We start from the raw sequence: 23,773 nt of genomic DNA, 5'->3' as shown, positions 1-23,773 counted from the left end.
TCATTATGAATTAGGAATCCTGTGGCATCATAAACCTTTTTTACGAAACATTTCAACTTAATGAAAAGCAGTCAGTTATAACATCATGTTGTTCAAGTGTCCCAGTAAACCGTAACACAAAACCAATGCACTGAACCTGAAGAGGAGAAATCTTTCACTTGTTTTATTTACACCTGGACTGCAGTTGAATAGTCTGTCTTCAAAGTGTCAGTCATGATAAGCACTGATAGAAGGTTCAGAAAAGGTGCTTCAGTACTTCCTTCTTATTTCCCATAAGAAATTAAACATTAAGTCTTTGGGTGACACCAATAGTGGGACCATGTTGGATGTAGTTTAAGCAGCCAACCAGAGTTTCCTCTGGGAAACTCTAATCAGTGGTCAGTGTGGATTAAACTGCTCCCACTGTTATCTGTTAATACTGTGATAAGGGGAACTGCAGGTCCATCAGCATGGAGCTATAATTTCTTCTCTTCTCTCGACAGCAGACCTCAGACCAGAACAGGGGTGCGGGTCCCTACGAGTCTTTTGCTCTCACTGAGCTCCCTCCTCCAGCTCTGCCGCTCCGCTGACGTCCTCATGCCAGGTCGCACAACTCAGCCCAACCAGTCAGACCATTTATTGATTCTTTTAAGTCATTTAATAACAAAGATTCTAAAATCTGTGGCTTTAATTTCCCAAATGTGAGATTTTGCTATTTTTGTCGATTTCGTGTGATTATATATTAAACATCTTTTGACTGTTGGTTGGATAATTTTGTAATGTCACTTTGGGTTTCTGCTATTTTGTGATGAGCTGTTGCCACCTTTTGTTGCATTTTCTAAACCAGCAACCAACCAAAAATATAAGTAAAATAGTTGCCGAGCTCCTGAACCTCTACAGCCGGACAGAAAATAAACTCTTCATTTTTGCATTTGCATATATTGTGGATGCTAACATGCGGCTATATAAATGACATTATTTACTAAATTTGCAACGCCATTCACGCATATTTTACCACTAAAAGCAACATACAGCACACGCTGATGGAAGGTCATTAGCATAGTTAAAAATTCCAGTTGGGACCTAATGGTGGTTTTATGTATTTAATAAGTGCCACCGTGTGCACTGAACCCCAATAAAGACAAAGCACATGTCAAAACACTTGGAAAATGGTNTCATTATGAATTAGGAATCCTGTGGCATCATAAACCTTTTTTACGAAACATTTCAACTTAATGAAAAGCAGTCAGTTATAACATCATGTTGTTCAAGTGTCCCAGTAAACCGTAACACAAAACCAATGCACTGAACCTGAAGAGGAGAAATCTTTCACTTGTTTTATTTACACCTGGACTGCAGTTGAATAGTCTGTCTTCAAAGTGTCAGTCATGATAAGCACTGATAGAAGGTTCAGAAAAGGTGCTTCAGTACTTCCTTCTTATTTCCCATAAGAAATTAAACATTAAGTCTTTGGGTGACACCAATAGTGGGACCATGTTGGATGTAGTTTAAGCAGCCAACTGCAGTTTCCTCTGGGAAACTCTAATCAGTGGTCAGTGTGGATTAAACTGCTCCCACTGTTATCTGTTAATACTGTGATAAGGGGAACTGCAGGTCCATCAGCATGGAGCTATAATTTCTTCTCTTCTCTCGACAGCAGACCTCAGACCAGAACAGGGGTGCGGGTCCCTACGAGTCTTTTGCTCTCACTGAGCTCCCTCCTCCAGCTCTGCCGCTCCGCTGACGTCCTCATGCCAGGTCGCACAACTCAGCCCAACCAGTCAGACCATTTATTGATTCATTTAAGTCATTTAATAACAAAGATTCTAAAATCTGTGGCTTTAATTTCCCAAATGTGAGATTTTGCTATTTTTTTCGATTTCGTGTGATTATATATTAAACATCTTTTGACTGTTGGTTGGACAATTTTGTAATGTCACTTTGGGTTTCTGCTATTTTGTGATGAGCTGTTTCCACCTTTTGTTGCATTTTCTAAACCAGCAACCAACCAAAAATATAATAATAATAATAATAATAAAAAGAAAATAAACTCTTCATTTTTGCATTTGCATATATTGTGGTTGCTTATATGCGGCTATATAAATGACATTATTTACTAAATTTGCAATGCCATTCAAGCATATTTTACCACTAAAAGCAACGTACAGCACACGCTGATGGAAGGTCATTAGCATAGTTAAAAAATTCCAGTCAGGACCTAATGGTGGTTTTATGTATTTAATAAGTGCCACCGTGTGCACTGAACCCCAATAAAGACAAAGCACATGTCAAAACACTTGGAAAATGGTTTAATGATGTTTACAACAAAAGAACTGTACATTTACAGTAAAAGATTATCTTTATATGTGTATAAAAACAAAACAAACAAAAATACAGCAGACAAATGCATCAAAATCTACTATGTATCCTGATTCACATACTTAAAACTCCTACACAATCTTTCAGTTCTATGCCGCCATGACTGGAAGCCTTTTTTTTTTTTTTTTCTTTTTCATTTTTTTGTAGTCAGATCGGAGCAGTGTCCCTCAGTGTTGTATTCCACGATGGAAACCAAAACTCTTTACATTCGAGTCCTGGAAAGTCAATTCGTATCAGACTGCAGAATAAGAAAAAGGGGAAATAAAACGGGAACACATTCCTTTAGATGAGCCCAAGCTTCCAACGTGAAATGTTTTACAGAATGCATTTCTTGAGATACACAGACGTAATATGTACATGGTTGGCGTTTTCTGTTTTGTTTTGTTTTTTTTCTCGTTTTTCTCTCTCTGTTGATAGCAATAGTCACTTGGGCTGTGAACTGATAAACCACACACATAACACACCCAAAAACATACAAAAATACTATATCTTTAACCTACCAAGAGTAAGACAGTTCTGCAATTAGTTCCATGCTGTGACAGGAAAAAGAGATTACAACAAACAAACGAGAAACAGACGCTTTTTCACGTAAGTTTTTCTCAGAAATATACCAAAATATACATCTAAGCTTTGGAATTACTGAGGCTAGGACTAAAGCCAGTGCTGGGTTTGTCTCTTAATACACATGCTGCAGGGTGGGAGGGAGAGAAAAAACAGACAGAGACACACAGGACAGAGAGATATCTTTGGTATCTGCATTTGTCAAAAGTTAAATATTTGGATTTTTGCTTTGGGATAGCGCTTGTGAGGTCCTACAGCCTCACTTGGAGTAAAGCATTAAACAAAGTGTCACTGAAGCCCGTCGGCCAGAAGTCTGAGCCGGAGGGACACAGTCCATGCAGAGTGAAGGACCATGATGCATAGTGTCACAGCTGATCAGAGTCTGTAGTGAAGAGACGATGTCAAAGGAGGGAGGAGAGGAAAGGAGGAGGAGGAGGAAATGGGGAGTGGGGGGCACAGCAGTGAGTTTTAACAACCGCAGGATGTGTATTCCTGGAGACAACAGGGTTTTATGTCCTGGGACTACAGTGTACAGATGATGAGGAAGAGACAGACGCACTGTGAGAGGCAGGAACAGCATTTTCACCACAGTCCTTGAGAGAGAAACAGTGGAGGAGAGGGACCAGGGTGAGGGGAAGGGGGAGAGGAGGAGGAGGACATCCTAGCAACAGCGCTCAAGACAGACAAACATACAGAGTCCTGAGCAGGTACAGTGTGCACAGGATTAACCCTCAGTGTGTATTAACAAACATCACCCAGCTACCACCACATTGGTTCGTGTCTGTCGGAGAAGCCCGCTCAAGCTCCCGCTCAGCTCCCTCCGATCCCCGCCCACAGGCACTGAAACCGCTGCACCGACAGGACGCCCGAGTGTTTCCGGGCGGACGCACATTCGCATGCAATAAAAAGCAAAACTCTTTACAGACGGGACCGGGTGAGAGCGTGCAGCCGCGATTTGATGCTGAGCAGTGAGGCGGGGATGGGCGAGAGGTGCGTGTCGTTCGTATACAATCAAGTTAGAAGTCTTTGGTTAATGTTGTTACCGCAGGAAAACGAGAGCGGGCCGCGACAGCGCACCGTCATGTGGGAAGACGCGCACATACCTGTACCTGGTCAGGGTAACACTTAAAGAAAATAATAAAATAAAAAAAAAAACTTTAAATAAAAAAAGAGGATTGTCAAACTTAAACAAGTGTTCAAACGTGAAGGGGATTCTGTCAACACAACAGAAAATAAATTTTAAAGGAATACAATTCACGAAAAGTTCATCTTAAGTCACAACAAATAACTTCTATTCACTCCTAAAATACATCATCAAAAGTGTGAAAAGAAAAACAGCAGACATTCAAAGAGTACTGGTATGTATTCTGTCTCCCTCTTGTGGCAGCTTTTTCCACAACCCTTCTCTAAGTACAGGTATGAGCAGGCTTCTCCACTGACACAAGTTTGTCTATTTTCGTGTTTTTTTTTTTTTTATGAGGTTTTTTTTTGGTTTTTTTAGTTTTTTTTTTAACATTTTCCTTATTTCTTAAGTAGATTAAAGCAGGTTTCACTCAGTCTTGAGTTAGAAATGAGGTATACAACAGCTCCTTTTGCTTTAATGGTGCTCCACGCGTCCTTTGTCGACATTAAAATCCAGCAAACCAGTGTGGTGGGTCAACAAAACTACGACTTGGCGCACGGTTGATCCGCAGGAGCGTCTTGAAATATTCGGATCACCTACTGAAACTGTAGCGTTAAAAGCTAAAGTCAGTGCCAAGTAGACGGTTCACAAGAGCAGAAGTTGACCACAAACTGGAGTTTTACCAAAACAAACCAAAAGCTGGCTTGGCAACGGCTCGCTTAAAGCCTGTAGTTAAATCAGTAGAGAACCTCCCTCCAGGCAACAACAAAAATAAGCACTCTTGTCTCACCCTTTGAAAAAAAAAAAAAAAATCACTCTAAACACCCGCTGGAAGATGGGAAAAATGCACCATAATGGTTTGCAGACTGCCCTCCCTATTCTCTCTTTATAAGACACACACACTCACGCACACACATCCATCCACCTGCTGGAATTATTAGTAAAGCTTTTCTCACAGGTATCCCCCAACCTGTCCGAGCCACACCTAAAACACATAGGTAGCAACGTAATCATCCCACGCTCCAAAATGCCCAAAGTACACTGTAATGTTTCAGTGACAACAATGCACCAGGTGAGCTCGACGCTCAAGCTCTCACTCGCAGACGCACACAAGAACAACAATGCTACAATGCTCATGTCTTCTACGTAACAATAAGGCATAAATGATAATGTTAATCTTCTTTATCAAACTAAGAAAGCCAGTGATCTTGCCCTCTCACACTATACAAAACAATTAAAGGCATAAAGTAATATTTAAAACAAAACAACTAATGATTGTTAAAGACAGCACAGCAAATCAAGTCCACAACGACTCAACCGAAAACCACAAAATAAAAATATCTATGAAAAGATTAAGATCGAATGCTTCAGAGTCTCCTGCCAACCACAGGACCTGTCTGCCAGGAGCGCCTGAACGAGCTCCCTCCTGTTGAAAAGACCTCGCCGATGAGCGACAGGACGCGGGAGTCGGCGAGTCCACACCGAGGCGCGGTCTCGGGTTTCATCTCGTATTTTCTTTTGCTTTTTTTTTTTTTGGTCTTGAAAGTTAAAAATAAAAATATAAGAAGAAAGATTTAGGGGAGAATTTCTTTTCGAGTAAGGATGATAATCACTACATTCAGTCTTGATAACATACTGGTTCAAATATAAAATATGAATATCTTACAAGTGTTTATATATATATTTATATGTATAGAATTAAGAAAAGATCGTTTCTCTAATTCTTAAGTCTTTCCTCAGATAAATATTTCAGTAACATCCTATGGTGCCGACGGCAACTGGTTCATCTTGCTAGCGAACGTTCAACTCTTAAGTAACTACGAACAGCACTGGAAACAGGACTGAGGTCGTCGGGCCCCTCGCGGGCCTCGAGGACAGGGCAAAACCAGCAACATGAGCAGCCAGACACCCACCAAGCTGCAAAGAGAAAGGCTTTTACTTTGGCAAGAAGGATCTCAAAATAATATTCAAACCTGGAAATACCCCATAAATAGTAGTACTAGAAAATAGCAGTAGTAGGTTGTCCTTTTATGTATGGTTCCTATGTATGGTTCATCAGTATAAACTTTGAATGGCAAGCCAGACAGTACTTATACATTCTACAATGCTCTATACACAGAAATGTCTAAAGGTGAACCTTATGTTGTGTTGCTGCTGAGGTATATTCAGTCAAAAATAATTCAACAGAAAAGAAGTACACAAGAGGATAACATGGACAAATTTCACTGCTTACAGTCTCAATGATTTAATAATCACTGGGTTAATTCGTTTTGTCGTTTTGAAGCAGAACAATGCTACTTTTGTGTGGGGTTTAGCTGAATGTGTAGCACATAACAGTACTTATCCCACCGCTGTGTTGCGTAAGATCGTTTTGGCAGGTTTTAAACTAGTCCACAGACAGATTCTTTTTGGGAGCAGCATATTGTTTCCCCAACATGCTGGTTCAAAATGGCGGCGCTGAGAGGAGGTGAAGTGTGACGATCAGATCTATGCATTTACATAGGTGAGCCCTCCAGCCGGGAGGGTCGGGACTACAAAAGCCTGATTTTTTACAGGATGTAGTCATAAAGCTATAAGAAAGCATGCAGGCCTCTCGACAGCTCAACTCCACCAGGAGCTTCAGCAGCAAGTTGTTAAAGCTAAGTTTCTGTGATCCTTATCCAGCAGCACCAAATCAGGAACAAAAATAATCGGGTATTGACCGAAGTGGAAGAGGATAAAAAACAATTTGAGGAAAGTAGAGATCGTGTGAACGGCAACTTGTGTGCTCAGACAGGCACAGCAACTACTGAGGAAAACCACTTTGGTTCAAGCTGTTGTTTTATGGCTGAATATTAGCACAAAAACAAAAAACAGACCCTTTCCATAATGCTTCAGAAAAGTTCAAAACTGCTACCAAAACAGATTAGAAAGGAAACAGGCCATCAAATGGCTCACAGAAAACCAGATTAAGAATTAAGGGCGAGGCCCCAGCGGTAGAAAAAAAATTTAAGAGAAAAAATAAACTACTTTCTCATGCTCCAACCCACCAATCCCTCCTTTTTGGTCAGTTGTGCTGCCAATTAAAAATTGAGCTATGAGACACTTGGTCAAATTAACAAAAAATGTAATCTTTGGAAAATGATCTTCAAAATATTGCATTTCTATATTCTGTTGACAATGAAGAGAGATTCTGTACTCATAAATATATTGACTAGACTAAGCTACACCGACTACACACAGCAATTATTTTAACAAATATTTTTGGTATATCTTAAAGTACGTAAGCCAGTCAAATGACTGCAGACAAAAGAATTTCATTCCTCCCAAAACAGGCAGACTGCAGCTCATCAATCCAGTTTTTTGGTACAGATACTGTGCACAAGTAGATACGACGGTACTACTGTTAAAAAAGAAAAAGAAACAAAAAACACAATACAATAACCCCATCTAGCCAATGCCACCGTACATTTCGTACAATGACCACGTCCCGTGACTAGTCCTCCCCAAACACAGACCGCAGAGCCTTGTGGATCATGCAGTTGCTGAACTTTCAGCATCTGCCTGAGCTGTTGAAAACACATGCAGACATCTACTTTCTACCTCGGAATCCAAACATAATGTACAGTTTTCCAATGGATCACAAACCAAAACAAATCACCCTTTAATCAGACGCAGGACTGCATGTCTGCAGCTCACTTTAAAGCTCTCAATGTAAGATTTTCAGTCATTTTCTGTCAGTGTCTATAATCCACATCTAGACTGTCATTTTACAAAAGCTCGGTGGCTACTTCGTCACCGCATGCGAAATGTAAAACTCAGTGTTTCCAGAAGAGAGACTCAGAGAGACACACCTGGTCTCTCTGACCCTTAAAGCAATGATAACCTTTATATCGGCCACTTATTACTTGTTTTTAAAGCCTTATAACCACGATTAAAAAGTGATAGTTAAATCTTAACTTAATATTAGACTTAAAAAGTTCTGAAAATGTAAAAAAAAAAAATATAGACAGTAAAGATAAAGGAAGAAAACGTCTCTACAATATCTTGATATGATTTACGTCAAGGCCTGTCCTATAAACCCAAAAGATAATTAAAAAGAGGGTGACACACAAACCCCCATTAGTGATGATGAACATTGTGAAATTAGTAGTAAATCAGTAAAGTTTGAATGTTAAAAGAGGAAAGTTCTTGTTTTTGGTTAGAAGTGTTTCAGAGAAAATTCTGACCTGGAAATAGAAGGGTATATGTACAAAATGTGAACAGCTTGATGGTGCCGAGGATATTTTCTTCCTGGACACTTGTCAAGGTTCATGAGGACTGGCAGGCCAACAACAGTGTCCATCTGGCAACTGTTTGTGGAAAAACATCCAAGAATCATAAAGGAAAAGACAGGAAAAAATAAACTATAAAAAAAAAAAAAAAAAAAAAAAAAGGAAAAGGACCAACCTTTTTTTGAGGTTGTTTTGTTTTTTGGTGGCAGCAAAAGGATTAAATAATGGTAGATACAATGGAAAGAATGTGGGGTGGTTAGTGAAGCACAGAGCCTTTATCAAACAACCACCCTATTCCCTACATGGTGTGATAAGGAGTAGTGCCCGACGTAAGAAACAGGGTGTTAATTCAGGATGCAGCCTGACTGGCTTCACTGAGCCTTGGAGGCAGTGGTAATGGTCGAGGCTTGCACAGGCACAGCAGCCGTGGTGGCTTGATGATGAGCATCAGCAGTGACCTGAAGCCCCCCCGTCCCGGCCGACACCAGGCTCACGGGGTTGCTGGTGAGCAGCGACAGGTTCTGTGGGTTCAGGAAGAGCGGCGTGGTCACCAGGTTGGGCGTGTTACCGGCAGAGGTGTTGGCGAACAGCAGGTTGCCGCCGTCCAGAGAAGTGATGGGGATGCTGCCGCTCGATGCCAGTGCTGAGGAGAAGGACACAGAGCGAGGATCAGTTTCATGTATGGAAGCCTAAACCTGCCTTATGAGAAAAACTCCACATAGAGAATGTATAGCCTAACTATAGGAATTTTCTTTTATCAGCAAGTTTTTCTACTATCAAAGCTTATTAGCGCTTAGCAGGATAAATCTTTTTGTTTGCAGAAGTAATTTTCTCTCAGCAGGATTAAACCTGGAGGGCGTGGCCTCAAATATTTTTCCATTATTATGCAAATAACAGTCTCCTGATTCAATGTTTGCTTTCATTATACTAATTACACCACTAACAGGTTATCGTGATGACCCGACGATGGATTTTCATTTGCTTTTGTCATGTTTTTCTCCTCATTTATGTACGGCTTAATATATTTATCTATTTCATTTACTGATTCATTAATTCATCAGTTTCTAATAAAGGTCATCCATGTTTCCTGGCTGTCGGCCGGTACTATGCCATGAGGGATTGGTATAAATATGTCAGAAAAACAAAACCAAAATACTAAAATTATTTTGCAATTTAACACCTTAAATTTGGAACAGTTTGTGCTGCATTTGTCCTCATCACTTAGTATCACACTCTTATCAACTACAGATTTTTTCTAAATTAAAACAGGTTATTGGTTATTATTTTCAGGATTTGCAAACAATAAAATCATTGACAGAATGCTCTCAGACGATCCACAACAAAACAGTCAAAACACAAATAAAAAATGGTGACCTGCTTCATGTCATGCAACTACCAACTAAACCAAACAAATATTTGCACAGCAAGTATTCAACATATCATGTACCTTGAATCAGGGTACTGTTGCTCATGAGAGCAGGACTCAGCGCGCTGCTGAGGGCACCAGGAGTCAGACTGAGGAGGGCACCCCTGGACACACAGACAAGATCATTTAGATCAACACAGAGGACACCTGAGCGATAGAGTAAACTCCACAGAAGTAATAAGCAGAAGCCGTGTTCGAACATGGCACATACTAACCCCTGAGCAAACTGGGAGGACGCCATCAGTCCTGGGTTGAGCCCTGCAGCAGCAGCAGCCATAGCCGCAAAGCTGGCGCTGGTGGGTAACTGGGTGGCATTCTGCAGCGCTGCAGACAGCCCCGGAGAAGCCACCATCACCTGACCCGTCCCTAAAGTGGTAGCTATGGATGTTGGAGCCTGGGTGACGATCGTTTGTGCCTGAGTGCCAGGCCTGTTCTCTGTGGTCGTGGACTGAATAGTTGTCGGGGATGGGCTTAAAGATGGAGAGCTAGTTGCTGTGGTAACCATAGGTGCAGTGGAGATGACTGATGCAGTGTTTGTGGCTCCAACTGTCGTGCCTTATTGGAGAAAGAAAAAACGGAATTTAACCTTAAATTCTAATATTTTGTGCAATTAGACCCATTCATTAAGGCAAGCACAGTGAAGCAGACACACACCTGTGAAAGACAAACTGGAGACGCTGGTGCTGGTGAGAGGCATCACTGGGTTTACAGTCAGAGTGGTGGGTGTGTTAATAGTTGGACTGCTCACAAGGCTTGCTGTGCTGGCCACCTGGACAACAGAATAAGATCGATTGAATGAGCTCCTGTATTTTTACACATCATTTAACTAGAGGTACAAACACATAACAATGAACTAATTAGAATAGAATAGAATAGAATAGAATAGAATAGAATTTTATTGATCCCCTTGGTGGAAACCTCAGGGAAATTGCTGGATTTGATACTGGTGCTTTGCATAAGAAAAAATAAGAAGCATTTATTAAACTAATACCCACTCTGGTGACATAAGCCTACAAATACAAATGAAGACAAAAACTAAATTTAACAATGGGCAAAGAATCACATCAGCGCCCGTGTCAGTGGTTACCAAAGGGCTGCTGGGGGTAAAGATGGTTTTGATGGGGGTGCTGCCTCCTCCGCTGCTGCCACTGCTGGGGGGGTTAATCCTCTTCTCTTTCTGTCGGCGATTGCAGAACCAGACCCGAATCACCTCCTTCTCCATGTTGAGCTGGTCAGCGATCATGGTGATCTCTTCAGAGGTAGGTTTTTGGTTCTGCTTGAAGAGGGCAAAGAAGCCAGAGATTCCCTTTCAGCACTGAGGAGACTACTGTACTGTGGAGTTTCCCTGATAGAGAGCATCTATCATGGGGTTGATCACTACATACTTAACTAGTTAAACATGTAACATAAAGGAAAACTTAATTTCAATGCAAAGACTAATACAGTTAACTTCAGGAATATGAGTTTCTCACCTCCAGAAAGCTCTTTTCTAAGGCCACTCGAATGTTGGTCTCGATACTGGTCCTTTTCTTCCGTCTGCGGTTGATCCCCTCCATGCCCATGCCTGGGGAGCCCAGGGCACTGGGGCTGGACAGGGCCTGGTCAGACGTCAGGTTCTCTGCACAAACAGCACCGACACAAAGAAAGGGAAGGAAGGTAAAGACAACGCAAGTATTGCAAAGATACACAACCCACCCACGGCCCATTCCCCCCCAAAAACAAGTACATACGTGAGAAAACAAAAAGCATGACCATCTGATCATTCAGGTGGGTTCAGGGACAAACCTGCATCATTGAGCCACTTCTCCAGCAATGGCTTGAGTTTGCACATGTTCTTAAAGCTCAGATTCAAGGCCTCAAAGCGAGAGATGGTAGTTTGGCTGAAGTCGTTTCCATACAGCTTCCCCATGGCCAGGCCAACATCCCCCTGAGACGTAGGAAATAGGGACAGAAAATATGAGTCATGTGAAGAATTTATTAAGTTTAATTAAATGCTGTTGAGACTCACCTGTGAAATATTTATTATATATAAACATCCATCAATTACAAATCTAAATATTACAGAACGCGTAAGGATCAATCAATCCTACACACACCTGTGTGAAGCCCAGTTTGATACGTCTCTGTTTGAAGGTCTTGGCAAACTGCTCCAGCTCCTCAAGATCACTAGGCTCCTCCAGAGTTGGTGTATCCAGCCGTTTGGGTGGTGTCTGACTGTGGGGCAGGGACTGAATAGGTGTGGTTGCTGTTGTGCGGGTTGGTGTTGCAGGCTGGAGAAAGCAGAAATATTCATGTTTTAAAGCTAAGAGAAGTCTACAAGGAGGAATTAAAAAATCTGAATAAATGTAGAAGAAAAAAAATTCTACAAAAACTGTATAAAGCAAATCAGTAAGTTATCTTTTTGGTGTGATTTTTTTTAAACACCATGATTACAGCTGAGGAAGTGTAAGCACTGCCTGGGATATTTTTCAAAGTTTAAAAGATGCACTTGCATCATTACCAACCTGGGTTGCGAGGGTGATGCTTGGTTGAGTCGGCAGGAGGTTAGCTTGGCTTTGAGGTAGTTGATTGAGACTCTGGGCTTGCAATATGCCTAAAGAGTGAAAGAATATTGGAGAGGGAAGCTTCATTAAGAATCCAACAGTTGGAACACATCTCTTTTCCTCATCCTGCATGCAAACCAAACACTGCTTTAAGTGTTTTACTGACCCTGTTGGGCCGGCGTTGTCTGTGAGATGATGAACTGAGCGGACAGTGGTGTGGCGATTGGGTGGCCAGGCTGAACCAGAAGAATCTGAGGCAGACTGAGATTCTGCTGTTGTAGCTGCTGCGAGAAAAAAGTCATCATTATAGTCATGTAGCTGTTTACACTGCACACCCGCCTCAATTACATTACACAGCATTGTAACCATGAGCTCACATGACCCAAGCTTTTTTTCCCTAGCACCATTCCCACCGACTTTGTCAAAACTTCATACCACGAGCAGCAACATTGTCTTGTATAGCAATCAAACCACTATAATATATAACAGCCAATACTGAATTATCATGTTTGGAAGTTTGTCTTGTCTGAAACTAAACCCCATTCCTGAGCTACACTGCTGGAATTCAATTCATTTGTTATTTTGTTTTCTTTTTATAGTGCCAACAACAACATCAGTTATTTTAGATCTTCGGTCACTTCACATAGTATATAGGTGAGGACTCTGCAATATCATTTTACAGAAAGAAACCTAACAGTTCTCTTTGATAAAGTACTTGTTTGCCTCCATAAAGGCAGCTTCAAATGCTCTGCTGACCTGGATCCTATTTGGACAACAATATCAGTCCTATGTGTTGACCTACTGCAGACATCTTATCTATAACAAGTGTACTTGGAACAATTATTCAAACACATTATGTTCTTCAATGCAATTTTTGTAGTTTGAATATAACCCATTCATATAACAGTAAAATTAGCCCAACACTGGGGTCAACTTTAGTGTCGATAATTTCCAAAATTAGAAAACGCTATTAAAATTTCTTTCAAACTTCACACTTTAAATCAGTTGATAGCCTTTTGGATTTGAAAACAGAATCACAGAATGCTTAACCAATCTGAGATGACAAATCCAGCAGACTAACTGTGGTTATGTATGATCATATAAAACAGAGTTTCAGTATCTAAATTATGCAGCTGGTTTCATTTACATTTTTTAAAGATTCTACACACAAGATTTGCAGAAACTGTTGTGCATGGGTGACTGTGTCTTACAGGGGCAATCTGGATGGGCTGAGACAGGGGTAGCTGGGTGATGGGCGTGGCTGCGGAGGCTGAGATGCTGGCCCCAGTGGTGCTGTTCTGGCTGGCTGAGTGCTGCACGGCTGCAGCCAGGAGCTGAGCTTGGGCCTGCTGGAGCAACAGCTGCTGCTGTGCTGGGGTCAGAGTCAACTGAAGAGACAACGACACATGAAAGAGACGGGAAAACAGATGTAGGAGGTCAGCAGGAGTGGGAGAGAGACAAGGGGAAACAGAAAGATGGAGAGCGCAGGAAGTGTTAATACAATTAAGTTTAAGTATCATCATTCAGACTGGTATCTGTTGTCACGATAGTCTAGTTCTGACTTCGACACCTATGCAAAGTTTTCATATCTAACACAATGACAGCTGCTACAATACTTCAGTGGAATATAACAAAATAAACAATGCTTGTGCTTCTTAACAACTTTGCATAATATTTTCCATAACAGCTTCGGCATATTGGCTGGAGATCTGCTTTGATTACGAACCATAAGACAGACACTTTAATTACTCTTCTCTTGGTTCAGTTTTCTTAACAACAACAGGTTGATTGGATTGTTCGAAGCATTTGCCAACAATTGTTTCGATGGCTGCTCCAGTTCACTGAACTAGACCCCAGCTCTGTCTATTCCACTTTCTCTTGTTTGCAAACACCTTTACAAATGATACTGAACTGTTATTCCACTTCATTTCACATCAAAGCCCTGACTGCTTGAATGTAAATTCATCTTTTGAATCTATCTTTTTCACAAAAGGTATCAAAGTAATATTTAGAACCTTTGGCTATCGTGACAACACAAATATAGGTTTTCACGGTCAAATGGAAAGAAGACTCATGCAGCTGAGCCAGGCACAAGTGCAAATGAGCATGTTGATGTCATGTTTGAACTTCTAATCCACATGCACTGTAAACATTCACTCCCGCGTAGCGCAGCAGCAGCCACATTTGACCGTCTGGTCATTTCAACTACAGTAAGGCCTCAGGGAGAAGATGGACATGGATATGGATATGTGTCATGTCACTAGACCGAAGACGAGTGTACAGCCTATGTCCAAACATGTCCCTCCATTTTCTGTCATGGAGGAATTTGGACATAGACGAACAACCACAGGGATGAACAGGCACACAGGCAGCTTTAGCCATAGAATCAGGGCAAGCGATCATTTCACTAGCCAATCTTTCTGCCAGAGTTGATCGTGTTAATGTGTCACCCTGGTGTATATGGCAACGATCAGATTTTTAACTCCAAGCAATGAGACCACTTACTCCAGCAATCTGTCCCCCGGCCAACATTAGCTGGGTTTGAGGCAATACGCTCTGCTGGACGGAGGTCGGAAGAGCACCCGAGTCTTCCGACTTAGACTAGTGGAGGTGAAGCAGAGGGTGGGGGCTTAGAGGAAATCTTCCTAGAGGTATATCTGAGTCTCAATTTCATATAATAGTGGTTATCATAAAAATAAGAACAAGGTGCTAAATGTTTGAATTAAAAGCAATTTAAATTAATATTTAATTCAGACATAAAATGACACTAAAAACAAACAAACAACATAAACTGAAAACACAATGAAATATCTCATTTCTGCACTACATGAGTGGCTTCTCAGAATGAGCCTTTAGTCTTTCGGCAGGGAGAAGAATTTGAATTAAAAAGACGCGATAAAGTGGGTATTTAAAATGTGCTGCAGCCTTCAGAGACAAGGAAAGTGAAGGGAGGGGAGAGTTGAGATGCTAATTAAAATAACTGTTATGCAGTGCATGTAAATTCTGCATAGATTTGCATATTCTCGGCCATCTGTTTCCGAGCAACCGCAGAGCAGCTAATTAGCATACAGGGTTGATTAATCTGCCTTGTTGCCAGGCGACACTGGGAGAGCCTGGCTCATTTAAATGAACTCTTTCTGCCTGTGCATGTTTGAGTGCCGACAAGCATACCTCTGTTCAAACTTCATACTTTATTTCTTTTTCAAGCTACTAAAAAACTGTCATTACACAAAAAACATTAACCGTTAGACACCTGCTCCTTCCACAAAAACAGGAAAACAAGAGGTTACTCAAGGTAAAGTGTGTGATGTTGTGCCCATGTGCATGATGTGGTACCTGTTGGAAGAGGGCTTGTGCATGTGCATTAGTGATTGCACTTGTGGTTGGCACCATCTGCCTCTGAAAGTCCAATCCATTGGTTTGGATTCCTGAGGACAGAAACACAGTTCATGAAACAGTCTGTCAGAGAAAGATGTTTTCAGGGTGGTCTAACTGGCAGCAGACTCCATGTTGTTATTATCACAAAAATGAGGAACACAATACTGAAATCTGCCTGGAAGTAGACCTGACAAAAACAGTTTTCGGGTGCGAGGAAAAACATATTTTTAAAATTGGCAGCGTATGTAACAGCTGCATAAATCTGTCAAATGCAGGCTGGTGAATCATCACAGAATTAATTTTTTTCACATTACAAGCTTAGAGCTGTACAGTATCATCAACAATATTAACTTATTTCTCATTACACAAGAGGAAAATAAAGCCGTGCAATGAATGTACAATGTTCACTCTGAGTTTGATCATTTACAACACAGAATCGCTGAAGCATTGAGACACAACAAAATAGTCTAATATTCAATAGGCACAAGTGCTCGGTGAGGTGAACACCTCATTTGACAAAGAGGACTGCTTGCAAAGATTTTGGAAAGCTGCCATCTCTTTTTTCAAAACGAGTTAATAAAAAGGTGGACAGCAGAGTGGTTCCTCTGATTTGTGCTGCAAAAATGCTGAAAGAATTGTTGGCTAAAAATTTGAAACCTGTTGAATGAGGAGGTGAAAGTCAACACATCCTGATTTCAGCCAGGCAAAAAAAAAAAAAAAAAAAAAAAAGCTGGAGGTCACTCACCGGTGTTCCCGTCACCACTTTCCATTGCACATTTAGTAGTAGTTTCTGACTGATTATTCACTTTAACATCTGAAAGAGCCAGACAGAGACATAGTGAGACACACTCACGCCCACTGCCGCTAGAACATAACAACCCTGTCTGAATGTTTTGAAGGGTGGTCTCACTTTGGTTATCTAAAAATCCTATGAATGCATGACATTCCTATTCTGCAAGAGCATTTCAGTCACAATCACCTTTCCAACAGCGTTACCGAGCAAAACTAATCACCATCACAGATGCTCTTACAGTCATCGGCGGTAAGAAGAAACAGCACCTGATGCAACATTAATACAAAATCACCATAATGACAACCGACTAACAACAAAACCCCATCTGAGCTCCATCACAGCCTCATCAAAAAACTCACCTACTCTTGCTCCACCTGTGTTTTCCAGCATGGTTGCTGAACCTATCGAGTACAATTGCCCCGGCCGGGCAAACCCGCCGACAGGGTGTCCGGCACTCTCTTCCTCCTCCCACTTCACCCTCTCTTCACTCTCCACTGGTCAGCAGCGAGCAGGGTTCAATACAACCAGAGTTACACACCAGACACAGTGGCAGTGTCCAGCACACGGTTCACTGAGCAACACTGGGATACGCACACTGGGAAAGCCAACAGGGTTTAGGCAAACAGCTCTCCTTGCCTCTCTCTGCACTCTCTTTTCTTTTCTTATAGCTCTGCCCCTTTCTCTTTTACTGTGCCTACTTTGCACTCCCTCTCTCCCTCTCTCTCTCTCTCTCTCTCTCTCGTGTGCCAAGATTGTCTGTACTTCTGAAAAAGTTCAACCTCTCCCTCTCTTGCTGGAATGAAACAAACGACAAGTGCAGCTGGCGGCCTCCTCCAACTCTGCTACCCCCCCGCTCCAACTCTATAATGAAGCATAATCAGTATTCAGCTGATTAAAGCCGTATGCAAATCTGCCCCTGCCTCGTTAGCAATGCAAGGCTTTGAAGTCCTGCGAGCGACGCATTTCACACCGGGCTCTGAAAGCTTTCTGCATAATTTAAATCCTATAAATATTTATCAGCTCATTAGCATATTAATTGGATGGCTTTTGGAGGACGATAAAAAACAGGGGAATAAGGACGACAGAGAGAAGGGGAAAAAAAGTGCTCAAACTAGCACTTGGCGCAGCGCAGGGAGGGGAGGCAGCAGCACAAGACCAATTACTGTGCAGGCGCAGGCCTAAAAAGTAATTAGCTAAGAGCAGGTAAAGGGCTGAAGATATCCCAGAATGCAGTGTGAGGTCCGTCAGCGGTGGTCTGAGCATGTTAGCGAGGCGGACTGCATTAATAGAGCATCTATGCCTGCTTGTTCGGAACATCTCCAGGAGTCATGGAGACCCGGCCCGACCGCTAACAAGGAGGGGGGTCTGGGGTATGAGTGGGAGGGGGACTCGCTCAATCGGAAATAAATAACTCCACATTAATCCACCACAAGCCTGTCATTACTGCTAGACCCCCTGTGGCTAAAGCATTCCACAGCGAGTGACTACAGAAAGTGGGTGGCGGGCTGTTGCCGTCTATGTTTATGAAGTGTTTGGGGATTAGCATATTTAGATTAGCTTTACATTCCATTAGTATTTCATTTTGGGGCCCTTTTAAATTCATTTTCAGCCTGCGCTCGGTGTTAATACAGCAGGGAAACAGGCTGGTTACGGGGCTGCACAGGTGTCCAGTGAATCAGAGTGACTGGACTGGAATGCAGGGCTGTATTGTGGTCTACTGGGGAAAGGGCTTACCAACTAAATCCACAACAACTGCTCTCGGCTAAAGCTCTAATCAACTTTTTCACTTATCCCACTCCATATCTTCACTTATCTAATGAAAAGCATTTACATACTAGATGACCAAGTCAAACAATGCCAAGAGACCTGACGGCGCTAACGTGCTGAAAAACAAACAGACCTTTGTCAGCAGTGTGAGGGGCAAGTCTTCAATCAACTAGTCGACGCTTTCTGCAATCTGCAAACAAAGACCCTAAACCAGTTGCAACCAATAGTTTTTTGTTTCATGTAACACAAACAGCTGCAAATGAAAAGGCGATGTGTCTATATTTCTCATTTAAACTGATCTGGATGTTGTTCATCAGAGCTAAAACAAACAAAAACCAAAAAAGAGAATAGCAGTTAATGCCATTAATAATTAATCTGATCATTTTTTCCCTCAATCATTTGGTCACAACTTCCTAAAATGACTGATTCAAAACAGACAACAAAGTACCACTCAATACAGAGGATGAAACCAAATTGCTCTTTTTCTATTTTCACTAGCTACTCCCAATTGGAACAACAAAAGCCAGACATTTCAAACTTTTCATTTTGTTTTTAGTTATCTATTACTTCTCTGCTTGTTTGCTACCGTGTAGAAGATAGCTGATTGATTATTATGCCAGCATACATGTTCTTTTTTATAATTTCCCCCTCCTAGCCACAAATATGGGCACATATTTAAACTAGAAGTAATCTTATTTGACAATACCTACTTTAGAAATAAATTTGCATTACATTATACATCACACCACTCTGCACTGGTGACTCCACCTACACAACAGTTTCTAGTTTAACTCCAGCCAACTGTTTACTGAAGTGGCTATGGCAGGGTACATACAGATACCACACTAGTGTTAAAAGTCTGAACTAAGCGTGCCCGAGAGGTCAAGGAATTAGTCGCGTCTTCATGCAACCAAATGAGAAAACAAAGGAGAAGTGAATGCAGAGGCCGTTATCAGCTTTGCACTGCAACACATGTACAGTTACTTGGTTGAATGGTTTGCAAAACCTTGCTGTGGAACAATGCACTGAACAAATATCCTGCGAAGAGAATTTTAAATAGGTATCTCATTAGCACTGTAATATGGAAAGGCTGGCTGAATACTGCAGAGTCGTTAATGTGAGCGGAGAGATTCAACATGAGACAGACCAAAACTTAATTAGCACATCCACATTCAGCTCTACTACCTATATTCTTCATCTAAAAAACACAGAATACATCAAGGCCACTTTTCCACATCTGGATCAGTCTGAGCATGCGGCACATTTTGTGTACGGACACGACAGATAACTTAATTTAAGGTAGTTAATAACCTAAAGCTTCCTGGTTTTATGCAGCCTCAACATGAATATCCAAACAATTTAAAATAGCTTTTTAATATCAGTGTATTAAACCAAAACAACAGAGAGTGGAAACAGCAACACTGGACTGAACCCACAAATGAGAAAAATACAGGGTGCAGTGTAATTTGATGAGCAGTAATGGGGCTAACACCACTGTAAGATTCTGTGGTATCTCTCTTGGGTGGTCATTAACCAACTGTCTATAGGCTAGGTGGAAAATTCAATCTAACCAAATTAAAGTGAAGTTTCTCAGGGATGGAAAGGAGGAATATTCAACTGCTTCCAATAAGCACATGCAGAGGTTTGCTCTCACGATTCCCCTATTAAATACTGCAACCAGCCTAAATTCACATATACATTCACAACATGGAAAACTGCATTAACTTCTGGTCATTCATGTGCTGAGTAATAGCAAAACACTACACGTTTCCTGACAGCTGACGCCACACACTTAACATTTTTGTCTCCTCTACATATTTGAAATCAGGCACATTATTGCAACCACAGAATCAAACTTCTATTAATCAGAATATTTTATTGCAAACACCTTTGTTTTCACCACATATGCTGTGCTTTAGAATTGTTACACCCTCTGTAGCATTAAAAATCTTTATTTAAATGCTTGCAAATGCATACTAGTGATCCTAATTATGCCAGACACATGACAGTCATCAGGAACAACACAGTATTTGTTGCAACAACTTGTAGGTCATCCACCAATTATAAGCCACTCTATCTGAAGGCCTCCATTCTGGTGATTATCCCTTGCACATCTTACACTATCTTAGATCCTTGTTTTCATCTATGGGTGCTTCTCGAAACAGGTTTTATATCCTTCCAAATGCTTAGCAAATAGAGTGTTGGTGTAACATAGCAGGTGAGTGTGTTTTATGTCTTCACAGTTTTTCACACACAAAAAGCCAAATATCTGCTTTACCTTGCTTTATTCATAACATGGCATCCCTGCTTTACATTGTTCAGTCAGTGAAGGACTCACTTCACTAGACATCACCAGAAACAAGTAGTTAAAAGTCCTGAGGACACCATACAGCTCTTATTAGTTATGATTTTCTTCCTCCACAGTGGAAAAGCTTGTCTGACTGAAGCCTTCATGGAGGCCTTCTCAGTACTTTGAGATGGCATGTCCTGAATTTATTACTGCGAATGATGCATTATTCATAACAACTGTGTTTACATCAATGAATATTCATGATGGAACTACAAGGCTGGAATGAGGGTGGAACTGTAAAACTGATTAAATGAGAAAAGTAGCCTAAGTGTGAGGAAAACAGAATTATTTCTCATCTGTTATTTAAGTAGCCCAGTTTAATAAGCCAATTATTTTTTACATAAGCGAGCCTATTTCCAGACAGTCACAAAATGCGAGCAAACTCAATAAAAACTTTAGAATCTAACATTTAAGGAGTATTAATGTAAAAAAAATTCTACCTAAACCCTAAAACAAAGGACATCATTCACATATCGAGACCGTCTTGCGAGATATCGCATATCACAAAATTGCCTGTAACATGATACTATCGGTGCTGTGGGCAAAGCTACCCTGTGATTCTAGCTCTGACAATGCACACAACTTATAAAATAAGTGTATTGGCATCACGTAGGAAACAATCTAAACCTGAGACATAATGCTGAATTACATATTAAAACAAATCAAGCTGTATTTCTATTAATTATCCTGCTTTGAATCGCAAAAACAGCTCCCAAACCTCATAACAACAGTGTATTTTAGAACAAAGTCACACCTGATCTGTCACTCAGGGGCCTTTTATGGTAAAGGTACCTTTTCGAGAGGCTTCCACATAAAACTTTAACAACAAAAAAAAGTCTAAAAAGATTCCTGTGGGGATAATAAACCCCTCTGTGGTGTTACTGCAACAGACTAAATGGCAAACTTAACTACATGGAGCACAAAGGGTGCCATCAAGCTGTGTCTTGTCCAGCCATGAAGCCGGCAGGGTGAATAATAAGAATGCCCTGCCTGTTATTACTGTGGCCTTCCGGAAGTGGGCCTCACCACCCCTCCCTGTGCCTGGAGGGGATACACAGGTACAATCTCTGAATTCAAACACTGACTGAGGCGAAACTCCTACAACAAAGAAAGGCACGACTGGCATACAGCAAGTTTCCAAACTGCTCAGTCAGAAGCGACGAGAAAGCTGCGCGATTGAATTATATATTGAAATGAGATGGACTAACAGTTTACTCCCACCTCAAGCAGAACGAAAAAAAAGTGCTCAACTTCAATCAACTTTAACACAGAAGTCTCACACCTTCACACAACGCTGACGGCTTCACCTTCCGCTGCTACACACAACAATCACATCTGTATTCCAGCTACAAAGTTAGCCTCTAAAGCAGTAAGTTGTAGCCAGCTAGCCACTCGAGAGACAACCGTGAACAGATTAACCAGACGACGAGGACGGAGTTGTTGTTTTTTTGTTTTACACAAACGCTCCTCAACGTGTGTCGTGATAAACTGTTGTTGTGTTCACATGCATTCGCCGCTGGATGAGCTTCTCCGGCTGCTCGTCGGAATATGCTGAACTCCGCACTCTGGTCGAGGCAGGCCCGCATGAATAACACAACAGGGCTGCTGTGGCTCCGCTGCGCCGAGCACAAAAGGCTGAGCGAAAATGCTTTGCTATAAAACCAGGCACAGGCACACCGAGCTGACACGGTGTGTTTAACGGGGGGGAAAGCTACGACTGCTACGTATCGGTTAATCCCCCCAAACCATCTCTCAAAAGAAAAAGAAAAAAAACAAACAGCACTTGAAGAGAAACAAGCGCGGCCGCTGCCCGGCTCGTCAAAAATGAATATGCAAACCTCTTTCAAAAGCCTCAGTGTGTGCATCAACACAAAGCCAAGCTGCTAGCAGGGCAGGCTAACGCTAGCCTGCTAGCAGCCTCATTTCAATCAAACTGCGTTCGCGAAATATCTAAATGTGTCACATATGAGCCAGAGTCACGACGGCGATTACTAATAAAATATGCTAAATTGTATTTGTCGACAGAGGTATGAATATGTAGCGGCGTACAACCGTCTAATCACACAAAGGGGGGAGGCATGTTTCCATGTAATTTGCCGTCGCACTGCAATAGCTCGTTTCCTCCTCTGTCAAATTACAGTTGGCTTCGCTGTGTGCAAACTACGACCGCCGCCGAAACCGTCCTCATCTGTTAGTCAATCTGTGTTTCATCAGCATTCCGTTATCATAAATTGTGAGTAATGCAGTTTGAATATGAGTATGAATATGTAAAATGCTGTAATCATTACCTGGTCCTGAACTCTCATCTTGACTCGCTGCTCCTCCGTCCGCCATTTTGAATATTTAACCCGAAATCCCAGCCCTGTGCCTGCTGCCACACACAACACACACACACAACACACACACATATATATATATACACACACACACACACACACACAGAGGGAGTTGGGCAGAGTAGAGTGCTGTTGTTTGCTGCTGTGGCTTATTTACATACTTAAATAGTCATCTGTATTTTTTTCATACACTCTAAAGTTGGAATAAATCGTGCCATTGTGAAACAGAAGCACTGTTAGGGTTTGACAAGTTGGTGGCTTCACCCGGTATTGTCATCTTCATATTCTACCCTGATAAATGCACCATTTTTCAAGAGTAAAATGAATTTAAACACTGTGCTCAAGGCAAAGTAACATCATCCCGCTTTCTCTCATTTTAAGTTCCTTCAGTTTAGAAACATCATTTCACCTGCTGCCCTAGAAATGCGACTAAACTCCGCTTAGCTTGATTAATTAGCTCAGAGTCATGTTATGAGTTGTGAAAGTGACAAACTAGTTAAGTTACCTTGATTTGAGAAAACACATTCAGTAAACTTAAAAATATAAGCTAAGTCAACAAAACGAGTTAATTAAACTTAAAGTATTAAGTTAAATCAACAACATTAAGAAAACATATTCAGTAAACTTAAAATGATAATTACAATCGACCAGTCACATAGACAGTGGTTCTAGTCAGACATCCAGGCTAGAATTTTCTTTGTTCTACAAACGTTCTGATGAAGTTCTGCAAGGTTCAAGGGATATTTTATTTTGCAAAATGTTCTTCTTAAAATTAATCTTCTTCAAACATGTTCTGAATGTTCCCTAAAAGCTTCCTCTCTCTCTACTATCATGTAACACTGTGGGAACATTTGATAGAAGAACGTTCTCAACAGCAACATCCTC

At 41.4% G+C, this 23,773-nt stretch overlaps 1 protein-coding gene across 4 annotated transcripts; it reads right to left on the bottom strand.

Moving 5' to 3' along the window:
- Nucleotides 1-2,271: 2,271 nt before the first annotated feature.
- pou2f1b (POU class 2 homeobox 1b) lies at nt 2,272-22,886 on the bottom strand. Of its 4 annotated transcripts, none has more exons than XM_008275577.1 (14): nt 22,841-22,886; nt 16,388-16,456; nt 15,601-15,692; nt 13,476-13,652; nt 12,431-12,548; nt 12,226-12,314; nt 11,818-11,991; nt 11,507-11,648; nt 11,194-11,348; nt 10,809-10,997; nt 10,376-10,490; nt 9,937-10,276; nt 9,743-9,825; nt 2,272-8,938 (listed from the first exon to the last, which is right to left on the bottom strand). In XM_008275577.1, exons 1-14 carry the CDS (start codon nt 22,884-22,886, stop codon nt 8,667-8,669), a joined length of 2,061 nt encoding a protein of 686 aa, XP_008273799.1. In that variant the 3' UTR covers nt 2,272-8,666. The 4 variants fall into 4 exon arrangements, with proteins under 4 accessions (XP_008273799.1, XP_008273800.1, XP_008273801.1 ...); XM_008275578.1 differs by having other exon boundaries at nt 11,194-11,339; XM_008275579.1 differs by having other exon boundaries at nt 10,809-10,994; nt 11,194-11,339.
- Nucleotides 22,887-23,773: the final 887 nt, after the last annotated feature.

This window comes from Stegastes partitus, unplaced genomic scaffold (assembly GCF_000690725.1).
Source record: "Stegastes partitus isolate 25-593 unplaced genomic scaffold, Stegastes_partitus-1.0.2 Scaffold55, whole genome shotgun sequence".
NCBI classification, from domain to species: domain Eukaryota; kingdom Metazoa; phylum Chordata; class Actinopteri; family Pomacentridae; genus Stegastes; species Stegastes partitus.
The sequence above is the reverse complement of the archived record's forward strand: the minus strand, read 5'-3'. Positions and strand labels throughout refer to the sequence as shown.